This window comes from Mesoplodon densirostris, chromosome 5 (genome assembly GCF_025265405.1).
Source record: "Mesoplodon densirostris isolate mMesDen1 chromosome 5, mMesDen1 primary haplotype, whole genome shotgun sequence".
In the NCBI taxonomy this organism is placed as follows: domain Eukaryota; kingdom Metazoa; phylum Chordata; class Mammalia; order Artiodactyla; family Ziphiidae; genus Mesoplodon; species Mesoplodon densirostris.
Genome location: NC_082665.1, coordinates 109405042 through 109430720, shown reverse-complemented (window position 1 = coordinate 109430720; position 25679 = coordinate 109405042). Strand labels below are relative to the sequence as shown.

Here is a 25679-nt window from a genome sequence, read left to right as displayed (position 1 = left end):
ATGGGCCAACAGAATCTATCATTGCTGACTAAATTCATTCTGATGGGAGTCACAAGGCATCCTGAGCTGCAGGCCCCACTTTTCAGGGTCTTCCTCATTAGCTACATAGTCACAGTGGTGGGAAGTCTGGGAATGATCATCTTGATCCAAGTGGATTCCCACCTACACACACCTATGTACTTTTTTATCAAACACCTGGCTTTCACTGATCTTGGTAATTCTACTGTCATTTGTCCTGAGATGCTGGTAAATTTTGTTGTGGACCAAAATACCATTTCCTATTATGCATGTGCCACACAGTTGCCTTTCTTCCTTATGTTCATTATCTTGTCAGCCATGGCCTATGACTGCTATTTGGCCATCTGTAACCCTCTGCTCTACAATGTTATCATGTCCCAGAGACTTTGCCATGTGCTGGTAGGCACTCCATACCTCTACAGTACCTTTCAAGCACTAATGTTCACTATCAAGATTTTTACATTGACGTTTTGCGGCTCTAATATCATCAGTCATTTCTACTGTGATGATGTTCCCCTGTTACTTATGCTGTGCTCAAGTGCACAAGAAATAGAATTGTTGGTCATACTATACAGTTTTATAATCAAAGGAAAAGGGAGGAGGGGGAAAAGACCACCTTCCTCATTTTTGAATAGACATCAAACTTCCATCATCAGCTCCTCCTCCACATTGGGCTGGGGGAGTTTTCTTGTTCCTACTTGGTCATACTGGGACTTTCATGGTGCTATGGAAATGGTCCAAAAGGTGGTAACATACTAAAATATGGTAAATCATCTCAGGTTTCAGTATAATGTCACCTTTTCCCTATATTTTTGTTTTTAGTTCGTGCATAGAAGCATGTCCTAGGAATTGATAACTTACTGACCTCACTGGGCAGGATGTGGACCTCATTCCACCATTGTTTTATTGTTTGAGGAGCATGCCTCATGCTTTTGTTGCATGGTTTTCTTGCTACAAAAGTGTACTTTCTTGAGTGATGATTAACTTACAGGGGTCTCCCATACTTTTTTTCTCTATTTACAATCCCCTCGTGAGATTAACTATTTAATCACGTACTTTGTCCCTTTACTCTGTCCCTATCAGTTAAATATCTATTCTGAATATTAAAATGAACTTAATAGTTTCTAGTCCCATCTTCCAAAGTCATAGAGAATGAGTCCCTTCTCACTTTCCTAATGATTGTTCTTAGGGTGCTTGCCCAAGTCAATCAGATCCCTTTCCTGCCCTGTCTTCTGTTCTCCTGCTCATGGAGCAGCATGTATGGATGGAGTGCATGTGTGTGTGTGCATGCACACACACACATGTACATATGTATTGGGACATGTAAGGGAGGGAGGAGAGGAGAAATTTACAGCAGTTCTGAATTTAAAACCATGTAAAAACCATGTGAAAGAGGGAGTAGAAAATTAGGCAGACCACACTGCCCAGGACATTATGTGCCAAGCTAAAAAGGTTGGGCTTTTAGGTAGGAGAATCATACAGCCTGATTGGCAGTTTAGAAAGATTATTCTTCCTATATTGCAGAGGAGACATTTGCAGGACCAGGACAGGAAGGCCCATTAAGAAAATACTGTAGGAGTCCAAATGAAGGACGATGAGGTCTGATCAAATCAGAGCCACAAAGATGGAAAAGCAAAGACACGTTCAAGAAGTGTTCAGGTGAGAACTAAAGACTTGGTGATGGATGTAGACTTTGAGGTGGGAGGGAGCAGAGATGATGCCAAGGGGTGGTGGGACAGGCAGCAGATGGAACATCTCCAAAATCCTGCCACTGCCAGAAATGTTCATTCCAGGGCCTCAGAACCCTCCCAAAGGAGTCTCTGCAGAGAGGGAAATGATACATTAACTGCAGGAGCTGGCAAGGAGTGAGGAATAGGAAACACTAATTACAGGCCAGGATAATTAACCAGCAGGCCTGGGATCAGCTGCATGTAACCTCAACTCATCTGCTGCTGCAAATGGCCAAGGGAGGATGCGAGGGGAAGAGTGTGGGCAGGACATTCTGCAAATGCTAAGGGAGCAGCTGAGTGCAGAACTTGGTGACGTGAGTTTGATATGCTTGGCACTTCGGCTCTGGTTTCTGGGACCCTTGGGGTGCCAAATGCACTGTAGCCAGCTGGCCAGTTGTCCAAATGTCATTTATGCCTCTAGGCCTCTAATGACCAGGCTCCCCTTTAGCCTTATAGCTACACTCCATTAGGGGCTTGCTGGCCACGTGCACAGGAAATGGATTTGAGGCCATTAGACCATCCAGGATGAAAAAGGTCAGGTCTTGCCTCCTGGGAGAAAAGACTAAACTCCAGCTTTGTAATGTGCTGCTTGAAGCCAGAGAAAGATCTCAGGACTAGGAAAGAGTCCCAGCCCAGCTATATGGGCTTGAGCAAGCAAATTGTTTCACTTCGCACAGTCTTGGTTTGCTTATGGGGCATAAATAAGCAATGTTCCCTAACTGAGAACATCGGATATGATATCGGAGCCAGGGGGGTATGCATCTCAAGAGCTGTTGCTGATGTTAACTGCTAACCTGAATGTATAGGTGGTGGACTGGGAGTGAAGAAACCAAGGTTTTAGTCCTATTTCTGCTAGTGTCCTGTAGGACCTTGGGCAAGTCACTTCTTCTCTCTAGGCCTCAGGTTCTTCATCTGAAAACTGAAGGGACTGGTCTAGCTCAGTGATTTTTAACCAGAAATATACACTAGAATTGCCTGTGGAGCCTCTTAAAAATGCAGGTACCCACATCCCACCCTGTTATGTTGAAGCAGATTCTCAGTGGATATTAGATGCTCACTGAGAACCACTGGAATGGATGGTCAGGTGCCACCTGCCTCCCACCTCTGCCTACCTGCTCCCCCCACACCTGGAACGACTTGATCCTTGCCCTTGAGATAAGCCTCCCCACAGCCTCCAGCACTGATCCTGTCCTCAAGCTCTGGATCTCGGCATCAAGCCCCCAGTGCTGAACTGTCTCTGACCTCCTGATTTAGTCTGAACCCTGAGCCCGAGCCAGCTGCTGAGATGTGGTCTCACCTCGTTTCCTGAGGGAGCTGCACTGCTGGGCTTGTCCAGCACTGATTGGCAGAGCATTGTTTTGCTTTTCTCAGCATCTGGGGTCCCATCCCCCAAATCCAGACTAACGGGAGGAGACCTGCTATTGGCTGAAAATTGCCTTGCTCTGGACCACCTGCTAGGAGCATCAAAATATCCCCTGCTGTTGGACCCCTCCTGTGGTCGTGCCACACCAGTCTCCATCTGCCTCACAGAGAACCCCACTCCCATCCAAGATCCGTGTTGGACCCTGTGATGTGGCTTCCTTCCCAGGACTGCTTGTGGCCTGTTGCCTGACCAGGCAGGTGGCATTTTCTGCCTTTAGTGTGCCTTAGGCCTATGGCTTCATTCCTTTCCTATTTCAACCTGATTTCTGCTCTGTCCAGCTGCAGCTGTGGTCATTTTAATGAGCTCTGTCCCACCATGTGATTTCTGGTATCCCTCCCAGCTGAAAAGTCAGAACCAGGGAGGTTGCTTGGGACCTAGTCTCTCTGGGACTGGGTTCTCCTCTGGACAACATGAGTGCCAACATCTGCCTTGTAGAAGCACTATATCTCTTACTCGAATGCTGCTCGCCATCTACGAGCTGAACTAAGTCCTACTCATCCTCAGGCCTCCGACCTTAGACGTTGCTTCTAAAGCAGGTCTCTCTTACCAACACTGCCCCACCACTGTTATGTGCTCTGATGCAACCTGTACTTTTCCTTTCACCTCCTTAAACTCATGTAATTGTTAATTACACACTTTGAAGTCTCTCTCCCCTACTAGGTCATAAGGTCTGTGAGGGCAGAAACTGCCTTACTCACCAACATTAAACCCCCCATGCCTGGCACATAGAAGACAGGGGACGTGTCTAATGACTGACAGATGAGACATTGGATGTGCCTCGTCACAGAGCAGGTGCTCAGTGAACATTATCCCTCCTCCCTGCTCCTAGAGAATACCACTGAGCCAATCCCAGGATGTGAGCACCCACCCAGCACAGGGGAGCACCAGGGCATGGCTGACCTGGTTCTTGGGGTCTGTGCTGGCCTTCCTTCTGGGCCCTGTGCAACCTGCCACCCTGGCAGGAGCCACAAACACCTAGAAGTCTGGTGAGAATGATACCCATATAATTCCCAACATCAAAAGAATCCCACCTGAGGATCTTTTTAAAAATACCTGTACCTACACCCAACCCATAGATACTTCGTTTTAATTCATCTGGAATGCAGCCTGGGCTTTGGTATTGTTCAATAATCCCCCAGGTTTTCCCTGTATACAGCCATCAATGAGAATGATTGGTTGGGTTCCATTTTCCAGATACAAAGGTGAAGCACAGGAGGGCAAGGAACTGGCCCAAGAACACAGAATAGCCATGGCATAGCTGGATGGAGCTAGAACTTAGAAGACCTAACTTTCCACCACGGCTCCTCCCACTGTACCAAGTAACAAACTGAAATTCCCTTTATCAATTGCAGAGGCAGCTTTCCTGACATCAAACAAGGCTGCGGGCAGAGAGCTTGTTTTTTCCTACCCTGGAAAATCTGTTATTAAAAGCTTGTTGATGCAAGAAGGGTATAATTAAAAGTGAATGAGTGTAATTCCTTTATCGCAATGAATATTAATTAAAGGTGAACACAGCATCAGTATTCATTTAGAGGAAGACAGAGGCTGAAAAGAACACTGCTCGTAGTATGGTTGTCCATCACCTCAGAAAGTAACAGATGACAGGACCCCAATAGCAGAATGTTGCTCTATTTTTCTCACATCCTCTCAGATTTAGAAGTTAGCCAAAATACAAACCTTTTGTCAGGTTGGGCTCCATGACCAGGCACAATTGCATGGGCACAGCCCTGTCTTGTTCAGGACACAGCTCTAAGAAAGTTGTGGGGGTTTTTTTGTTTGTTTTTTTTTTCCTGTGGTACACGGGCCTCTCACTGCTGTGGCCTCTCCCATAGTGGAGCACAGGCTCCGGACGCGCAGGCTCAGCAGCCATGGCCCACGGGCCCAGCCGCTCCGCGGCACGCGGGATCTTCCCGGACTGGGGCACGAACCCATGTCCCCTGCATCGGCAGGCGGACTCTCAACCACCGCACCACCAGGGAAGCCCGTGTTTTTTGTTTTTTTTAATACATCTTTATTGGAGTATAATTGCTTTACAATGTTGTGTTAGTTTCTCCTGTATAACAAAGTGAATCAGCTATATGCATACATATATCCCCATATCTCCTCCCTCTTGAGCCTCCCTCCCACCCTCCCTATCCCACCCCTCTAGATGGTCACAAAGTACCGGAGCTGATCTCCCTGTGCTATGCGGCTGCTTCCCACTAGCTATCTATTTTACATTTGGTAGTGTATATATGTCAATTCTACTCTCTCACTTCATCCCAGATTACCCTTCCCCCTCCCCGTGTCCTCAAGTCTATTCTCTACATCTGAATCTTTATTCCTGTCCTGCTCCTAGGTTCATCAGAACCATTTTTTTTTAAGATTCCGTATATATGTGTTAGCACAAGGTATTTGTCTTTCTCTTTCTGACTTACTTCACTCTGTATGACAGACTCTAGGTCCATCCACCTCACTACAAAGAACTTGTTTATTTTTATGACTGAGTAATCTTCCATTGTATATATGTGCCATATCTTCTTTATCCATTCATCTGTTGATGGACACTTAGGTTGCTTCCATGTCCTGGCTATTGTAAATAGTGCTGCAATGAACATTGTGGTACATGACTCTTTTTGAATTATGGTTTGCTCAGGGTATATGCCCAGTAGTGGGATTGCTGGGTCATATGATAGTTCTATTTTTAGTTTTTTAAGGAACCTCCATGCTGTTCTCCATAGTGGCTGTATCAATTTACATTCCCACCAACAGTGCAAGAGTGTCCCCTTTTCTCCAGACCCTCTCCAACATTTATTGTTTGTAGATTTTTTGATGATGGCCATTCTGATTTGTGTGAGGTGATACCTCATTGTGGTTTTGATTTGCATTTCTCTAATGATTAGTGATGTTGAGCATTCTTTCATGTGTTTGTTGGCAATCTGTATATCTTCTTTGGAGAAGTGTCTATTTAGGTCTTCTGCCCATTTTTGGATTGGGTTGGTTTTGTTTGTTTGTTTTTGTTTTTTGCAGTACTCGGGCCTCTCACTGCTGTGGCCTCTCCCATTGTGGAGCACAGGCTCCGGATGCACAGGCTTAGCGGCCATGGCTCATGGGCCCAGCTGCTCTGTGTCATGTGGGATCTTCCCGGACTGGGGCATGAACCCGTGTCCCCTGCATCAGCAGGCAGACTCTCAACCACTGCGCCACCAGGGAAGCCCTGGGTTGTTTGTTCTTAAGCTGTAAAGACTATTCGTTATTTGGGGTCAGCATACTGGAGGGGCAACTGGCCTCATCGGCCCTCTTGGAAAGAGAAGAGCCAAACAGACTGATAACCAGCTGTGTTGTTCTGGCCCCTGAGCACTGGGACAGTGGCAAAAGTACATCATTTCCCAAGGAAGAATTCCCAAAGCCATGGCAGGTCCCCAGATCTTACAAATCAGACTCAGTGCAGGGGGGTGGGGAGGACAGGACTTTTGAAAATACAGATTGCCAGGTCTCACCCTGGTCCTACTAAATCAAAATCATTTTGGACTGAAGCTTAGGAATAAGCATTTTAACTAATTTTCGTGTTAATGCTGATTGCTAGAATTTCTAGCCAAGCTGAAGAGCTTTTTTTTTTTTTTTCTCTTTGGCCAGGTCCGTTAGGGTCTTATATCATTTCATTTATTGATTCATTCATTCATCTGATAAATATTTATTAATCACAAGGCACTGTGCTAGCCATGGTGAAGACAGAGACCAGTACTCTGTTGTCTAGTTCCTTCTGGTCTATCAAGAAAAACTACACCTTAGAATTGTAATTATAATACACAGTGACGACTGCTGTCACAGAGGGAGGAATATAATAGCATAGGAGCACAGAGACAGGTGAACTGAGCTCTGAATGGGGAGTCCAGGAACACTTCACAGAGAACGTTAATGGAGCACTCATGTGAGTAGCATGTTCTCACAGCAGGGATGGTGTGGAATCTTGGTGAGACTGCTGGAGAATGGACTTAACTGGAAGGCAGAGAAAGTGATGTTCCGTGAGGTTGATGAGTACTAGGTTGTGAAGAGTGTGAATGCCACGCAAAGGCATTTGGATTTCATCATGTCAGAGGGGGAAAGACATTCAGGAGACTGACCTACACATTGGTGGGTTATGGTGAGAATTCATTGAAGCACTGCAGGCTTAAATGCCTCTTCATTGCATCAGACTTAGGCTCAAACAAGCATTTGGAGGATTTTAAAAAGAAATATCAAATAGGAGGTTGACATCTACTTAGGAGCCAAGATAGTGTTTACCAGGAGTTGAGAGAAAGAAACCATGTCTTCCTAGAGAAACCGAGTGTGTCCTAAATAGGCAGGGAGGAGAGAGAAGGTATTTCAGGCTGGGCAAGGCTTGGCACTGGGTCCAGCAGCACTTCTCAGCAAGGGCACTAAGCGTTATCATAGACCGAGAAGGTCTTGATAGGTTTTTTTACCTATAGCTGTGGGCAAGCTCCTAATGAGAAGGGGTCATGTTTGGCCACAACAGTGCAAATGGAGCAACAGTGTGGTGCCAGCTCTGAGGACCAGGTGGGCGTGAGCCCTATACTCATACTGGTCCCATGTGGTACATTTTAAAAGGGAGGAAACACATTCTCTTCTTTCTGAGACTCGTCTTACAGAATCAGAGTTCCTCAGCTCTGGAGGGCCCATAGAGCTCCTGCATACCAACTCTTACAGCTCAGAGAATGTCTGAGGGTGCAAGGACCTGCCCACAGTCACTCTGCCATCTAATCCCACCTGAAGTGTGACCTTTTCCCTAACAGTACCCTCCTCTATTCCCTGGTTAGCACACTCAGAGGCACATTGGAGTAACCTGGAAAGTTTTAAAAATATTTACGCCTGGGTCCCACCCCCAGTGATACTGACTCAATTAATGTGGAATGGGGCCTGGGTGTTGAGAGTTATCAACACTACCCAGGTAATTCTAATGTGCAGCAAAGCGTGAGACTCACAGCTCCATTCTTACCTTTAAACAGTCAACCAATAAGTATTAGAAGGAAATTAGTGACTCAGTAATTGAGGTGTTAGCTAAGAATGCTATTCTCATTTTGATGAAGGATTCTTATTTTTCTTTTATACATATCTTGCTGATTTTCCTTTCAAACTCTGAAAGCAATCCACTTATTGCTGCAGTCCAAACAACACAATAAATATATTTTTCTATGATATAAAACTAAACCATGTCTATATTTTCCCCTATTTATAATGATAAAAATGGTAACCTCCTCTTCGCCACATCATACATAGGAATCATTTTGCATTTGGGATCTAGCATAATATTGATTTATTTTTTATAGTCAACAGTTATTAGGATTTAATTTAAAATTCTCTCTCTGCAATAATTTTCTCTTGTATTCATTTCTCATTTTGCTGGACTATAGCTTTCAGAAATTCTTACAATAAGAGTTGTTGTACAGACTTTGTATTCTAAAATCCTTTTATTTTGACCTTACATTTTAATGTTTATTTGGGTTGTTAAAGAATTCTAGGCTCAAAATTATTTCCTCTCCTAATATTGAAGATATTATTCCATTATCTCTTATAGCCATTATTGGTCATCAGAAACTTGTTGTTTATTTGATTCTTCCTTCTTTGTAGGTAATATTTTCTGAAGCTTTCAGATTGTTTTTCCGTTCGTTGTCCAAAATTTCACTAGGATGTGTCTAAGGTTGAATTTTTGTTTTGTTTCATTTACTCAGAAGCAAGGTGTCCTTTTTTGAATCTAAAAACATCTTTCTCCAGCACTGGGGTATTTTTTTCTACTATATTTTTGATTTTCTCTCTTTTGTTTTGTCTGTTCTCTCCATCTTCAACTCATATTCAATAAATAGATAGTGGACTTTTGACTCTGTCTTCCACATGTCTTAACTTTCTCTGCATGTTTTGTCTCTTGGTCCTTCTGTTCTAAAAACTGGTGGAATTGCTCATCTCCAGCTTACAACACTCTCATTTTCTCTTCAACTATGTCCAATGTGCTCTGCACTCATTGGTTTACTTTTTCTTTCCAACAAGCATATTTTATCATTTCCGAAATCTCTAATTGGTACTTTTTCATAACATCTTGTTCTTGTTTCATAAATGTAAATATTAATTACATTTTCCCCCATTTTTATCTATTCCACTTTCTCTTTCCTAGGGAGCTAATTTTTCTGTTTGTTGAGTTTTATTCCCTTCTTATACAATGTTTGTGATCCTTAAATCTTTAGCAATTCTTAGTAACGTGCTCAACTTTTATTAGAGGTTGCCTTTAATGCCACCTGAGGTTGCATTTTCTTTACCAAAATCTGACTCTAGCCCTGTGGTGGAGGGGCGGGATGTGCTGTAGACAATGAGTTGTGCCTGTGGCCAGACTTCTGGATGTGGGAGCTCCCAATTGCTCCTGGTTGTTGCAGGTACTGCCCTTCTTTGCAGCCCCAGCACTCAGAGGCTCCATCCTGATCTAAGGGCACTCACCCATGCAGCTTGCTGTTGGCTCACTGAAGGGAGGAAGTGGGGATGGATAGCACTAGCAGTGGGTCTTGAGACCGTCGGGACCTGGGGAAGTACACAGCTGATGCTCACATAAAGAGGAAGTGTGTCTCTCTTTGAATTTTATTAGAACTGGGCTCAGAGACAGATGAGGAATATATAGACCCAGCCAGAACTTAACTCCAAGTCAAAAGGACCCCAAACACTTCACTGTATTTCTTCTCCTTATTCTAGGAATATATCTATATCTATATATAGATATCTAGATAGATAGATAGATAGATAGATAGATAGATAGATATAGATATAGATATAGATATCTATCTGAATATCTATATAAGGTATATGCTATGTCTACAGATATATAGATAGCTAGACATATATACTAAATATTTCTACATATATATTTAAATATGTACATAAAGTGTTTTACATAAGACTTGGCACTCAATAAATGAGAGCTACTATAAAGAAGCATCATCAACATAATGTATTACTGCCACCAAAAGTCAATACTATCTGCTTATTTTCTCTATCTCTACTCTTCCTTTAAAATCCGATTTTGAGCTGGAATTGGTCTCAGAAGCCATTTACTTCAATCTCTTCATTTTTAAAGGTTAATAAATACATTAACATTTTCAGGTTAATTAAAACATTCTCATTGCAGAAAATACAGAAAATACAGAAAAAGTAAAATAATTTAAAGAAAAAACTTTTATCCATAAGCCCATCACAGTTAGCACTATCAGCTCCATAATTTATGAACTGTGGCCCACAGAGGAGAAATGGTCAGCCAAAAATCTGACCTGTCAACAGGTCATTGGCCAAGTGTCCTCCATACCATCCTCTGTCCTTCTCTCTGAGACAGGAAGGCTGTGCTTTGTTCTATTGGTTAGAGGAACACATGACTGACTACAAGCCTGGGTAGAGTTACTGTCCCTGCCTGCCCATGCCCTCTTTCCTGCCCATAATCACGTTGGTCACAGCAATGTCTTCCTCTTGAATTCCATGACCTCGAGGAGCTGAAGAAATCATTCGGCTCTTCGCTTGTCTTAAACTATTAGTGTGGCATGTGTTTTGTTAGTACAGGTGTAGAGGTCATGCTAAAACCAGTCTGGGGGAGAGGAATGGAGAGAGCTGCGGGACTGTGCAGTTTTTCCCCTGCACCGCCTGGAAAACTCCTCTAAGAAGCTCCAATGTCACCTCCAACTTGAAGTCCTTCTTCCTCTGCCCAGGCAATTGGTCAGTCTCAGCTCTGTGCTCCTTAGCAGTTAGTTCATTTCTCCCTACAGCATTTATAGGGTATGTGTCTATAGGTCTGTATCACCTGTTGGATTATGAATTTCCTAAAGACAAGGATCCAACACCTAGCACAATTCCAGGCTCATAGCAAGGGCTTAATAAAAGTCTGATGAATGAATGATTGAATATTTGAGTGAATAAACTTCACTGAGGAGCTTTAGCAAATATTCCAGAAGCATTTTGAAATATGTACCGTAACTAAACCATTTAACTAGCCTTCCTTCTATTAACATAGGCGTTTATTCCCTGACTTACCACCGAGTCAGGGGTGGAAAATGGGAGTGGCATGTACTCTAACACCATAATTTTTGCTTGAATTTGTTCTACAGAATCCTAGAAGAGTACTAATCTATGTTCCTGAACTTCTCCAGTGTCAGGGATACACCTGCCCTCCAATTCACCCTATTTCAAAATCAGAAAAATCATCATTTTTAAAGAAAGTATCCTAGGAGATAGAAAGAGATTTGAATTTTAAATTAAAGGTTTAGATTTGAGGCCCAGGTCTACTATTAACTGGCTGTTGTGTTCATCTCTTTACTATTCGAAGCCTCATTTCCTTATCTTGAAAATAATAATAACTGCCAGAGCAGGGTAGCAGTGAACACAAAGTGTGAAATGAATACAAAAGTATTTTGTGAACAATGAAACAGTGTACGTATTTAAGGGTGGAAAGGAAGGGAGGATGGGAGGTTAGTAGGGACACAGATATCTGTTTTAAATGAAAGAGAATATCTGTCAGAACAAAAGAGAAAAGATTCTTCTCCAAAGAGGAGGAAATCACTGGAATCATGGAATGCTGTGTCACAGGGGATTAGAATGCCTTGCTTACAGTCACATGGGGTCAGTGGAGAGAACAGTTTCATAACTACTGATGCCCCGTCCTTCCTGCCTCCTTCCTCCCACCTTTCTGGTCTTGTCTCGAAGAACACAGGCTCTGAGATGCACTGCCTAGATTTGGGTTCTGATTCTGCCACTGACTGAACCCTCAAAAGTACTTCACTTCTCTATCTGTTACTTTCTTCATCTGTGAAATCAGAGTGATAATAATATCTCCACATAGGATCCTCCCTTCCCTGTTATCCAATTTTATTTCCACAGTCTATCATTGCAACTTCCTTGTATTTACTCTCATCTCCCTTGCTGCTCCTTCTCTGTGTGCTGTACTCACTTTGCAAGATCACACCCTAGTGAATCATAACTCTCCCCACACTCTCTGCCTGCCCTTCCGCAGCTGAGTGGAGCTTGAGAAAAATTCAGGACCACACTGACTGACCTGCCTTAGATGCAGGACCAAGGATCACAGGTGTGCCCTTAAGAACACCCAGCTGCTGTATTGTATCCCCTTAGAACACCCACTCTCCCCCCCTGCTAGAAACAACTTCACAACATCCTCCTCCTCAGTCTGCCTTTACCCACACTCTCAGCTAATGGCCTTGCTTTTCACATCACTGAGAAAATAGAAGCAATCAGAAGAGTATTTGCATGGACTCCCACAAATCTATCTATAAATCTGCCAGCATTTTCAGTGTTCTACCTTCCATTCTGTTACTAAAGATAAATTGTCCACCTCTTATTGAAAGCTATTATGGTTGAACTGTGCCCTCCAAAACTGTATATTGAAATCTTAACCCTCAGCACCTCAGTGAGCTTATTTAGAAATAGGGTCATTGCAGATGTAATTAGTTAAGATGAGGTCATACTGGAGTAGGTTGAGCCTCTAATTCAATACCACTGGCTGGTGTCATGTGAAGGGGAAATTTATTCACAGACACACACAGGAAGAATGCCAAGTGAAAAGAAAGGTAAGACCAGGGTGATGTGCCTACAAGCCAAGAAATGACAGATTTCCAGCAAACCACCAGAAGCTAGGGGAGAAGTTGCAAACAGATCCTCCTTCATAGACCTTGACACCTTAACCTTGGGTTTCTAGCCTCCAGGACTGTGAGAAAATTAATTTCCACTGTTGGGCCTCCCTGGTGGCGCAAGTGGTTGAGAGTCCGCCTGCCAATGCAGGGGATACGGGTTCGTGCCCCGGTCTGGGAGGATCCCATATGCCGCGGAGCGGCTGGGCCCGTGAGCCATGGCCGCTGAGCCTGCGCGTCCGGAGCCTGCGCGTCCGGAGCCTGTGCTCCGCAACGGGGGAGGCCACAACAGTGAGAGGCCCGCATACCGCAAAAAAAAAAAAAAAAACAAAATTTCCACTGTTGAAGCCACTCAGCTTGTGGTACTTTGTTCTGGCAGCTCTAGAAAACTACAACAAAAGCCAACCCTTCAGTCACCTAAAGTGACTAGATTCTACCCCGTTTAGACTACCCTGAGACATTGGTCCAACAGCATTTTTCTCCTATAGCATTAGTATCATTAGTATCATTCTCATCGGCTCCACACAGGCTGTTATTTGTCCGATCTCAAAAAAAAAAATTGTTTTTAACTTCCCTTGACCGTGCTTTCCCTGCCTTCTACCATTCTTTTCTCTGCAACACTTTGCAGCAAAACTTCTTATGTTGATATACTCATTGTCTCCGATTCCTCTCTTATCTTTTCTTAAACACACACAAACAAGGCTCTCATGCCCTTTACTCCACATAAAGTGTTCTTGTCAAGGTCACCAATGGCTTCCACATTGCTACGCCCACTGACCAACTCAGTCCTGCTCCTACCTGAGCCACCAGTGACATTGGACACAGCAGATCATTGCTGCCCCCTCAAGACACTTCTTCCATTGGCTTCTGGGACTACACACTCTTGGCTTTGTCCTCCCTTTCTGACTGTTCCCGTTCATTCTCCCTGGATGGTTCCTCATCTTCTCCCAGACTCAGGGTCCTGTCCTTGGTCCTCCTCTCTATCTACCTACAACATACAGCCCCTCAGTGAGCTCATCCAAGCTCAAGGTTTCATTACCATCTATGTACCAAAGACTCTTAAATGTATACTTCCAGCTGAGCCACTCCCCTGAACTCCAGGCTCATGTAGCCAACTGCCCACTCCAAAAAATACCACAAATGTAACATGTTCCAAACTGAACTCCCGATCTTCCTCCAAAAGCCTGTTCACCTGCATTCTTCTCCATCTCGGCTAAGGGCAACTCCATTCTTCTAGGTGCTCAGACCAAAACCTGGTATTCATTTTTTGTTTCTTTAAATTTTTATTGGAGTATAATTGCTTTACAATGTTGTGTTGGTTTCTACTGCACAGCAAAGTGAATCAGCTATACGTATACATATATCCCCCTTTTTTTTTTTTTTTTTTTTTCTTTTTGCGGTATGTGGGCCTCTCACTGTTGTGGCCTCTCCTGTTGCGGAGCACAGGCTCCGGATGCGCAGGCCCAGCGGCCATGGCTCACGGGCCCAGCCGCTCCGCAGCATATGGGATCCTCCCAGACCGGGGCACGAACCCGTATCCCCTGCATCGGCAGGCGGACTCTTAACCACTTGCGCCACCAGGGAGGCCCTATCCCCCTTTTTTTTTTTGGAGTTCCTTCCCATTTAGGTCACCAGAGCATTTGTATTCGTTTTTAACTCCTTACTTTCCCTCCCGCCACAGATCCAAGAAGTGCTACTGACTCAATATTTAAAACATATTTGGAATCTAAACCTTTCTCATCCCCTCTCCTAAGCTGTCATCATCCTTCACCAAGATTATTGCAACCACCACCTAACTGGTCTCCCTACTTCTTCCCTTGCATCCTACACTCTATTCTCAACACAGCAGTCAGGCCCTGTAAAACATAGCTCACCTTAAGTCAAGTCCTCCCATGGCTTCCCACTTGATAAGAGAGAAAGCTGGGCCCTTCCAATGGCCTCCTGGTCCCTTCATGGCCTCTGACCTCATCGCTGGGCTGCTCCAGCCACAGCAGTCCTTGCTGGTCCCAGATCATCCAGGTTGCTCTCACTGCAGGGTCTTTGCACTGGAACACTGGTCCCCCAGGTAACCACATGGATAACTTCATTACCATCTCCTTTTCCTCTCAAATGTCGCTTCCTCAATGAGACCTACCTGGACCAACTATAAAATTGTGATTCCTGCTCTCAGATGCTCCCTTTCCCTCCCCCTGCCCCATCACTTCCTAGTGTACAATATAATTTACTTATTCATTATGGTCCTGTATTTTCTGTCTCCCTGTACCAGAATGTAAGCTCTGGAAGGTAGGGGTTTATTTTTCTGTTTTGTTTTATTTATAGATTTATTAAGTGCCCAATAAATATTTGTTGAATGAGTGAATAAATGAAAGGATGAATATAAAGTGTCTAGAATAGTGTCTGGTGCAAAATATGTGCTTAAGAATTATTAGCCATCGTCAGTATTACCTCGCATTATTGAATGGGAAATCAGATTTTGCAGGAGGAGATCTAGGTACTTGGCTGTCAGAGTGCCCCTTATAGGAAAGACACTGGGTGAGGAGGGAAAACTTGCGAGTTAATGAAGCTTATCCAAGGCTCATTTATTTCCAGTTGACTTTGCATGGACTCTTTTGTTTTTCCTCTGACTGCTCTCTTGTGCCAAACTTGGATGAATCCCTTGGACCTACCCTGGCAGGGCTCTGCTAGAATCACTGCTCTGTGCTTCTCAGGAGAACCTCAGGCCCAATTTAGCTAGTGGGAAACAGAAATTAATAACCTCAAAGAAATCTCAGCCTATCTCTGCTGCTACCTTATTTCCAGGATTTTTCAGTCTTTAAGAGGCTATAGGAGAATTAGGTCCAAACCCAAGAGCTGGTAGTAGTTAATACTACTGAACAAAGGACACATAGATTCTGCCCAGCCCGTCAGACATTCCCATGGTCAGTAGAGAACACAAATGGTTTATAAATTTTTTTCGATGGAAGGGTTTGCCGGGAAACGGATTGAATGTGACTTAGGTTTTATAGGACCACTCTGGCTGTAATTTTTTTTAATAGAGTGTAGAGGGGAAGTAGGGAGAGCAAGTAGGAGGCTATTGCACTAATCTTCCTGAGAGCTCAGATCACAGTAGAGAAGTAAGAAATGGTTGGATTCTGGATATGTTTTGAAAGTAGAGTCCATAGGATTTCCTGACTGGTTGGATCTATGGTATGAGAGAAAGAGAGAGGTCACAAAGACAGCATGGTTTTGGGGCTGAGCCCCTGGAGAGATGGGAGCTGTCATAGCACCTCATGTGACCTACAGGACTCTCTTGGTATTGAGAAGGTGTATATGGCTGGGAGGCGGGCAGAGGAAGGGTTGCATTAAATTGTTTTATACACAAATATTGCAAATATGTCTTCTTTAAAGCAGACAGACAAATGTTCTTCAATTTTTCCTGGAAACAGGAGAGAAGGTTTTGTCCTCAGAATTCCTAATAATTAAATTCTCCTTTCCCTACTCTTTTTTTTTTTTTACTCTGTCCGGGAAAATTCATTTTCTGAATAATTTGCACAGAATAGAATAGCTCAAGTCTAACATATTGTTGAATAAAAAATGCAACTTTAACAATGTCCACACACTCACACCCCTTCCTGAGTGAATTCAGACCCTCAACATGCAGGTCTTGTCTGAAAGCATCAGTGATGATTTAAAGCCCACCCAGTGAGAGGGGTGGGTATTCAAAGGACTGAGAGGGCTACTGGGGAGAGAGAGGGGCTATACTCTACATTCCTTAGCATTTGGGGTGAGGATGAGCCCCATTTTCTCGTCCAGAGTCCCCTGGGCTGTCAGACTTCTGCCACTACACAGTGTCAGCCTGTCCACTGACAGCATCTCGCCCAGCAGGAGCCTAACCCGGAGGAAAGGGCCTTGTTGGAGAAGAAAGGGGAAAAGAGTGGAAATGAGGGTCAAGGGTCTCCCAGCTCCCCATTACTAATATTAAACTTTTTTTTTTATGTTGGGGTAGGAGTTTATTAATTAATTTATTTATTTCTGCTGTGTTGGGTCTTCGTTTCTGTGCGAAGGCTTTCTCTAGTTGTGACAAGCGGGGGCCACTCTTCATCGCGGTACGCGGGCCTCTCACTATCGCGGTCTCTCCTGTTGCGGAGCACAGGCTCCAGACGCGCAGGCTCAGCAGTTGTGGCTCACGGGCCCAGTTGCTCCGCGGCATGTGGGATCTTCCCGGACCGGGGCACGAACCCGTGTCCCCTGCATTAGCAGGCAGACTCTCAACCACTGCGCCACCAGGGAAGCCCCCTATTAAACTATTTTGTGTATGTAACATATGACTTGAAAATTCGGGATCACATGGAACAGTAAGATCAAACGGAAACTTTCAACTGGTTGTCTTAGGAATCAGTTTGCCTGGGAGGCTCAGGGCACTGTGGGGAAGAACACATACAGACAAGGGACGTGAGACTGGGGGGTGTCCTGGGGTGCTGCCCTCGCCAGCAGCGTCCCACCTACGTTCTCCACACGATGGCGCTTGTCTGCCCAAAGCTCAGTGGAAGACTTTGGATTTTGTTTGAATAATGGAGGCTGCAGTCCCATCCACTTATCTTCCAGGAGAAAGACTACGAAAAAGGTCATGAAGAACCTAGGGGTAAGACAGGAATAAAGACACAGACCTACTAGAGAATGGACTTGAGGATATGGGGAGGGGGAAGGGTAAGCTGGGACAAAGTGAGAGAGTGGCATGGACGTATATACACTACCAAACGTAAAACAGATAGCTAGTGGGAAGCAGCCACATAGCACAGGGAGATCAGCTCGGTGCTTTGTGACCACCTAGAGGGGTGGGATAAGGAGGGTGGGAGGGAGGGAGACGCAAGAGGGAAGAGGTATGGGGATATATGTATAGCTGATTCACTTTGTTATAAAGCAGAAACTAACACACCATTGTAAAGCAATTATACTCCAATAAAGATGTAAAAAAAAAAAAACAAGGAATGTGGATGGGCAGGGCCAGCCTGGTTGCAGTTTCCCACCGAGCAGGACTGAGGTCCATCAACTCTGCTTGAAGGTAACTTCCTCATATTTGTGATGTTTGGAACCCTGCGTCTGTGTCTCCTGCCACAATAGGCCGCAAAACCATTCTAACAAAAACAGAAGGAAGATTGTATGTCAGCAGAGCACTTTGTAGTGAACACAAGGTGTTCAGATATGTTTTATGATTTGATTTTCAAACTAGCCTGGACTGGAAATCCATGTCTGTCTCATTCATTGTATCCACAGTGTTTGGAGCAGGGAGTGGCACATAGGCTCTAATGCATATTTGACAAGTAAATGAACACTGTGAGGCCAGAAAAGGAATCATTATCCACATTATATATCTGAGGCCCAGAGACTCACAGTTAATAAATGGCAGAGCCAGGACCAGACCGAGTCTCCCACCCCAAGGTCATTGCTAGTTATTCTGTCCTCTGATGCTTCTAGGTCACTAGCCTCAGGAAGCAAAGAACCCCAAAGCCATGAGTGTGTGGAGCCGCTGTACAGTGCGCAGAAAAGCAGGCAGCAGGGGTTTTCTAGCAAAGAGAAAGATATTCAAAGAAAACTCAGGACCAAGATGTGGACATATAGCTGGCAAAAAGCTCCATCTCCTCCCTGTGCAGCCAAAGTGTGTTCCAGCAGGCAGGCACTGGCTGGAAACATCCGCAGCTCTTCAGCCTCCCCTGGAGCAGAGCTTGAGGATGCAGCCTTTTGCACGGCTGAAGTGCTCACAGGAAACCCAGATCCAAAAGCATTACAGTTATATCTAACGGATCCTTCATGGTCCGCTAGTTAGTTATCAGCCATGGTAAGACTCGGGATTCATCACTCCTGCTACTTCTTCTCTAGGGGAAATAACAAAGAGTTTAGTCTTACCACAGATTAGAAAGCTAATGTGCATAGCTGACCACTTTGAGTGAATACATGACATTAGGTTCTTAAGGCTGAGAAGAACTCTGAGTGGTCCATAGTCTGGGTCCCTAGACACAAGGTCTGAGAAGCTGCTGAAATAACATATATATTACGAGTGTTCTGGAGGACAGGGTCTATGGCTTCCATCATATCCTCACAAGGGTCTCTGCTCCAAATCTAGCCACTGAGGATCAGAAATTACCTCCTTAGCCCCCCAGCTGCCCAGCTTTGGTCAAAGCCCCAGGGGTAGGGCATAGATACCTTGCAAGACAGCCCATCCATTTCCTGTGATCAATACCTACCCCCAGAGAGTGAGGGGTGGGCAGCTTGTTCCACTAGGACCTGAATAAAACACCTCCCTCCGTGTGTCCAGCACACGGGATCAGAACCAGAGCTGCAGCATAACAATGCTGGGACGGCCTCGGAAGTATATCAGTAGGCATCACGGGGGCTGCTTTTCAAATATGCATATTTAAAGACAACTAATGACTAGTTCCCCCAAAGTGAGGGAAAATTCTTTTTAATAAGAATTGCTGCTCGTATGTCTCAGAAGAGCCTCTTATATAGAAGCCAGGTCTGGAGCTGGTGGCGTCCATCAGCCCCAATTCTAATGGACCACCCCCAAGGTGAGGTTTCAGCAATGGAGGTAAAGCCCCAAGTTTGTGCAAAAATAGATCCTCTCCTGCCATCTGGTGTCTAACACTATTAATGCACCTTTCACAACATATATCGTATCACGTTCCCATCTCTCATCTTTTCAAGGGTTTCAGAACTGAACTTAGTTTAAACTCCACCCTTTACTTACATGAAGTCTGGGCTCAGGAATTGTATAAGCATGTGTCACACAGTTTATCAGTGGCAGAGCCCAGATTGAGGCTTAAGCCTTTGCGCTGTCCTTCAGGAGCTCTTTCCCATCCTGTGCAATGTTCCGTGTTTAACCTTCCCTATCACTTTGCCCTTTTCCTAGGACAGGAACTTTCCATCTGGAACCAAGGTCCGGGCTGACTGTTCTCCATACTCCCACAGCTCCCCACTCTTCCCTCTGTAACAGCATTCTGCACCCAGATTATCCCCACCAACTTTTCTGTGTCCTTCACTCAACAAGAGGCCCTTGAGAGCAGAGACAGTTCACAGCCCTGGAGGCTAGCGCACGTGCACTGATGAGAGAAGTCGCCCCTCACCCAGGTAAGCAGCACCCTTGCTGCACCTGTCATCACGACCATTGTCTTCTTGTTCTGTGCTATGGAACCCCATGCTCCTGGGGTTCTGAAGAGAATGGACATGGGTCCCCTCGTGCAGAGCTCTGGTGGGTAGGAGGTCCATCCAGGACAATACTGAGTGAGGAATCTTACAAACAGGTGCCCTAAGGGCAAGAAGAGAACATGGTGAGGCCGTCAAGCTCAGGGTAGTTTCGGAGAATAATGTTCAAGGCAGTTTCTGAGACTTGAAGGTGAATTCAGGAGAACCTTGGTGGAGAGCACTTGGGCAGCAGGAACAGCCGGGCCCAGAGGTGCAAGCAGGCAGGTGTGTTAAGGGTATACCTGGAGGGCAGAGAAATTTGAGAGTTGTGGGGAGAAAAAGCCTAACCCAAGAGCCTCACAAGGGCCAAGTGATAAAGATCTTTTTATTTATTTATTTATTTATTCATTTATTTATGGCTGTGTTAGGTCTTCGTTTCTGTGCGAGGGCTTTCTCCAGTTGTGGCAAGAGGGGACCACTCTTCATCGCGTTGCGCGGGCCTCTCACTATTGCGGCCTCTCTTGTTGTGGAGCACAGGCTCCAGACGCGCAGGCTCAATAGTTGTGGCTCACGGGCCCAGTTGCTCCGCGGCATGTGGGATCCTTCCAGACCAGGGCTCAAACCCGTGTCCCCTGCACTGGCAGGCAGATTCTCAACCACTGTGCCACCAGGGAAGCCCAACAAAGGTCTTTAATGCCAGGATCTGGGAGCTTAGCCTAAGTCTCCAGGGACAAGATGCCTGTGTAAAAGATTTTAAGGAGTAGAACAATGAGATGGGGTCTGGGCAGCAGTGGGTTGGATGAATCAGGAAACATTAAAGAGTGTGGCCCAGGGGAAGTCTGTAGAGCTGCTGTTCTCGCACTTCAGTGTGCTTTAGAATTTCTAGGAGAGACAGCTTGAATGCAGATTCCTAGGTGCCCTCCAGAGATTCTGATTCAGTAGATCTGGGCTAGGGCCCTGGACTTTGCACTTTCAGCAAGAAGCAAACTCTTTGGGTGCTTCTGATACAAGTGGCTTAAGGGTGCACTTGAGAAACCACTGGAGGAGAATGAGAGGAGGAGAGAGCAGAGGTCAGAGGTCAACACGTAAGGGATGGGAAGTGAAGGAGATGAGATGCCTCCCAGTGGTCCTTGAGGGAAAACAGTTGGGGGACGGGAAAGGGAAGGGAGAAACAGCGCCTGAAAAACCAAAGGAAGAGTGCTTTCAGAAGCAGAGACCAGTTTCCCAAAACAGACTCAATGAGACAGTTAAATTAGGTATGAACAGAAAACAGGGTTGGTCAGATTTGGGCAACTTAATCTATGCTCTGCTTTATATATTTTTTTAAGTCATTCATTTGCAAACCTTGATATTTTAACTATAATTGGAGACCAATCTTCGTATTCTGTCTCAAATCTGATTACACTGATTGCACCAAGTGAAACTCACAAACCTCCCGTACCACCTGGGAGATCTTTGCAAGACTAAAGAATCCTAAAACTTCACCCCCTCGGAGGTCTTGGGGGTGAGGTGGGGAGCTGTCCATGAATCATCCTCATGATCAGTTAGGTTTGGAAATCTTTGGATGTGTCTGATTCCCATCCTAAGCTACTAAGGAGAGACAGAACGTTTTTCCTTGCACTTCACGATCATTCAGAACTATCAGATTATGCCTTTGGTGAATATGACAAACTACATGCTTGAAAGTATGGCTAATTATGGTCTACTAATAGTATTTACTGGTGTTGCATAATGTTGGAAGACTTGCTTAGATTTATAAACTCCTTTTCTTAAAAAAATTTAGTTTTCAGTATAAATCTAATCACTATATATCCTTTCTAATCTTTTCAAATGACTGTAGTTATGAGTAGTATATCTATGTGCAAGGATTCTGTGGATGTTATGAAGAGAGACAGATAAGACAGTAAGAGGTGGTTTGGAACTAAGTCATCACACCCAAAGAACACATCACAAATGAACAAATCATGCACCATCTTTATCTTTCAGGTTTAATTTGATTAGTTGTCATGTCTCCTTGAGTTATAATTTCATGTTATAAAGTTCACCCATTGTAAGTGTACAATTTGATGATTTTTAGCTAATTTATAGGGCGGTGTAACCATCACCCCAGTTTCAGAACACTGCTGTCACTCCACAGAGTTCCCCCATGCCTGTTAGCAGCCCTACAGCCCAAATAAACCTCCGAGCTGCTTTCTGCCTCTAGCGTTTTGCCTTTTCTAGAAATTTCATGTAAATGGAAACACAAAGTATTTAGTCTTTCATGTTCGTCTTCTTTCACTTAACATAATGTTCATGAGGGTCGTCCTTGTGGTTAACAAATACACATAGTTCACTCCTTACTTTTAGCTCTTACATTTCAATCTAAATCCGTTTTTAATTCATTTTTGTGTTTCACGTGAAGTAAGGGTGTAAGTGTATACATGTATGTATGTCTGGATGATGGATGGATTTTTGCATATGGATATCCAGTTGTGTCACCACCTAAAAAGGATATCTTTCCTCACTGAATTGCCTTGGCACCTTGGTTGGAAATCAGTTGACCATAAATGCGTAGGTTTATTTCTGGACTCTTTCTGCTGTTCCATTAATCTACATGTCTATCCTTGTAGGAGAGGTAAACATTGATTTGTGAAAACTTTGTTTCAGTTTTATATATTTATATATATACATACATACATACATATATATACACACACACACTAGATTACTGTGTAAAATGTATTTCTTACTAAGGATTGTGGTAAAGATATTTTCTTGAAAAATATTTATCTAGGCATTGCCAGATAATATTCACAATAAGATATTTAAAAAAGGGGGTCCTAGAATAGTCTATCGGGATGCATAAGGATGGTGGAGCATGAGTGCAGCCTCACACTTCACAGAAGGGGAAACTGAGGCCCAGGGGTGGTGGGAAGGAAGTAATTTACCCAAAGTTACACCAGAAAGCAACCCAGGTGTCCTTCCTGGAAACCCCCATCTTCCCAATGCACCAGCTGTTCCTCCCTGTTCTTTGGCAACTCCTTAAGCCATTTCCACGCCCCCCTCCACTGAAGTCATGCTGGCAGCAGCTGCCAGAGCCCTCGTGGGCACTCAGCTTGGCAGGAGTCTCCGTCTTTCCTCATCCTCCCCTAGGAGACTCACTGAAAACAGTCTCCCCAGACACTGCGTTGCCAGCAGGGCTGCCCCAGATGACTGTTCCCTGTGCTCCTGCCCCTCCCTTTCCAGGGACAGTGGAATTGGCTTTTTTTCAGGGACTCTTCTCAGAATGGAAAAAAGAAAGCCGTGCCATCGATGTCAAATGGCTCTTACGCAATGGCGGCATCTTGATGAGAATCGTATAAATAACCCCAGAACATATGGATTGTATTTCCCTCGATTTACCCGGGAATGTAATATGGCCATGGCCATGGAGTAAGGCTGCTACCCGGCCCTGGCCCTCGGAACACTGGAAAGAGTCGTCTCCCCACCCCAGGGACCTCTTAGCCGGGAACTCTCCTATCCACCTCAAGTTCCAAGGGCACCTGCCCTCAGCAAGGCACAGGCTGTGCTGAGTCACGCTGACAGCATCCCAGACAGACCCTGACGCCCTCCTTCAGAGGAAGCTTGTGCTTCTAACCACACAAACTGGGCAGAAGATCTGCTCATTAGTTCATTCACTCATCCATCCATTCAACTAGTATTTATTGAGCACTGTTGTGGGGGGCGGGTGGGGGGAGTAGGAAAATCACAGTGAACAGAAATCACAGTCCTGCTCTCATGTCCAGTGAAAAGACTTTCTAGCACTCCAAGTTATCAAAGCTTTTGAATGGGGGCGAGTTCCCAGCAGAGGTTGATAGAGACTCAAGCACCAAATGAAGAATTGGGTGGCTGATTTCCAAGATTCCTCCCAAGGGCAAGGTTTCATGAGGTTTTAAGTTCTTGGAACACTGCCACTGCTCCCCTGCTGCCCGCGCAGGTATCTTTGGATGACACCTGCAGAAGCTTAGACCCAGAGGTTTTTGTTGGAAGGCCTGGGCGGTCCCTGGAGAAGAAATAGTGGATCCAGGAAAAGCAGATGCCCATCTTTCCTGCTGAGAAAACCCTTTCCATTCTTATTTTTATATCCTGTTCTTTCTGTCTCTTCAGAAGAGATCTGAGAACTTTCTCCTGAGTGAGGAGGATGAACCTGAAGAGTAAAACAAAAACACACAAGCATAAAAGTTCTGGACAAAATGTTTCCATTGGGGGAAACTCCATAAAGGACGCACAGGATGCTCTGTATTATTTCTTTTCTTTTTTTTTTTTTTAATGCGGTACGCGGGCCTCTCACTGTTGTGGCCTCTCCCATTGCGCAGCACAGGCTCCGGATGCGCAGGCTCAGCGGCCATGGCTCACGGGCCCAGCCGCTCCGCAGCACGTAGGATCTTCCCGGACCGGGGCACGAACCCGCGTCCCGTGCATTGGCAGGCGAACTCTCAACCACTGCGCCACCAGGGAAGCCCTGTATTATTTCTTGTAACTGAATGTAAATCTACAATTACTTCAAAGTAAAAAGTGTAATTAACTCCCCCAAAACTTTTTGATTACTATACTACACATATGTAAGATGTTACCTTTAGGGGAAAAGCAGTGACGGACTTAAGGATATCTATACTTTTTTCCAACTTTTCTGTAAATCTGAAATTAATTCAAAATAAAAAGTTTGAAAACAAGTTTTAAAATGCAAGAAAATGCTTTTGATTTTCTTGCATTTTAAAGGGTTGGGGACAGAGCACGGGGTTAGGAATTAGTAGACACTGACTTTCTGTGTGACCCTGGGCAAGTCCTTTCTCCTCTCTGGCCCTCAGTTTCCCCATCTGTACAGTGCAGGTGTTCCACAAGACGATAATGTCCTATCCTATCTATGGTCGTACATTTATGGTCCTGTATTGGTATCACTCTCACCCTATTCTCTTTACCCTTTCCCAGCCCAACCTCTCAGAGTCTCCATCCATAATGTAGGGATAAATAACATTTACTTTTTAAAAAAAATTTAAATTAAAAGTGAAAGGAAACAGTGGATGCCAGGTACCTGCTTAGTAGTAAGCACTCAGTAAGTGTGGGATTCCTACCCCTTGCCCCTTCCTTTCCCACAGAACAGAGCTCAGTCTCTGAGCTCCTCCCCCTTCCCCCCATCCACCTCCACAAACCCCTCCCTCTCCATCTCCCACTCCCCCACTCCGTCTACATTCCTCTCTCCAGCCATCTCCCTGTACGCCCCCATCCTCCTCCCCACTCCTTCCTTCTCCCCCTCCCCCTCCCCATCCTCATTCACCTCCCCCTCCCCACCATCTGTGCCTGGAACTAGCACATAGCCTTTAACCACAACTTGGGGGGCTCTCACTGTGCTTGTCAAGAAGCAGAGCTGAATACTCAGGTCCTCAGCTTCCTTTTGCATTGTTTCCCTAGAACAGTGGTTTTCACACTTTGGGTGCATCAGAATTACCTGGAGAGCTTCTTAAAATGCAGATTGCTAGGGCCTGCCCCTGGAGTTCCCGTTCAGTAGGCGTGGTGCCAGACTTCAGAGAATGTGGGTCTCCAGCAAGTTCTCAGGTGATACTGCTGCTAGCAGGGGTTCCCTGCAAACCCAGAGGAGAGCTAGAGGCCCCATGTTCCAGAGGAAAAGCAGACTTGTCAGGGAGCTTGGCCCTAGGGCCTGAAGCCAAGGAGGAGAAGGAGATGCAGGCCTGA

At 44.9% G+C, this 25679-nt stretch overlaps 1 protein-coding gene across 1 annotated transcript; it reads left to right on the top strand.

The window, feature by feature from the left end:
* LOC132490516 (olfactory receptor 8K5-like) lies at nucleotides 1–25679 on the top strand. The gene is made up of 3 exons (XM_060098844.1): nucleotides 1–592; nucleotides 1230–1276; nucleotides 25398–25679. The coding sequence occupies exons 1-3, from the start codon at nucleotides 1–3 to the stop codon at nucleotides 25677–25679; spliced, it is 921 nt and encodes a 306-aa protein (XP_059954827.1).

Bases quoted from the DNA above. Each gene is read 5' to 3' on its own strand.
- LOC132490516 (XM_060098844.1), top strand. From the start codon at position 1: ATGGGCCAACAGAATCTATCATTGCTGACTAAATTCATTCTGATGGGA. The intron at 593-1,229 runs GTTTTATAATCA...CAAGTCAATCAG, and splicing joins ATTGTTGGTCATACTATACA to ATCCCTTTCCTGCCCTGTCT. The intron at 1,277-25,397 runs GTATGGATGGAG...TTGTTTCCCTAG, and splicing joins TCCTGCTCATGGAGCAGCAT to AACAGTGGTTTTCACACTTT.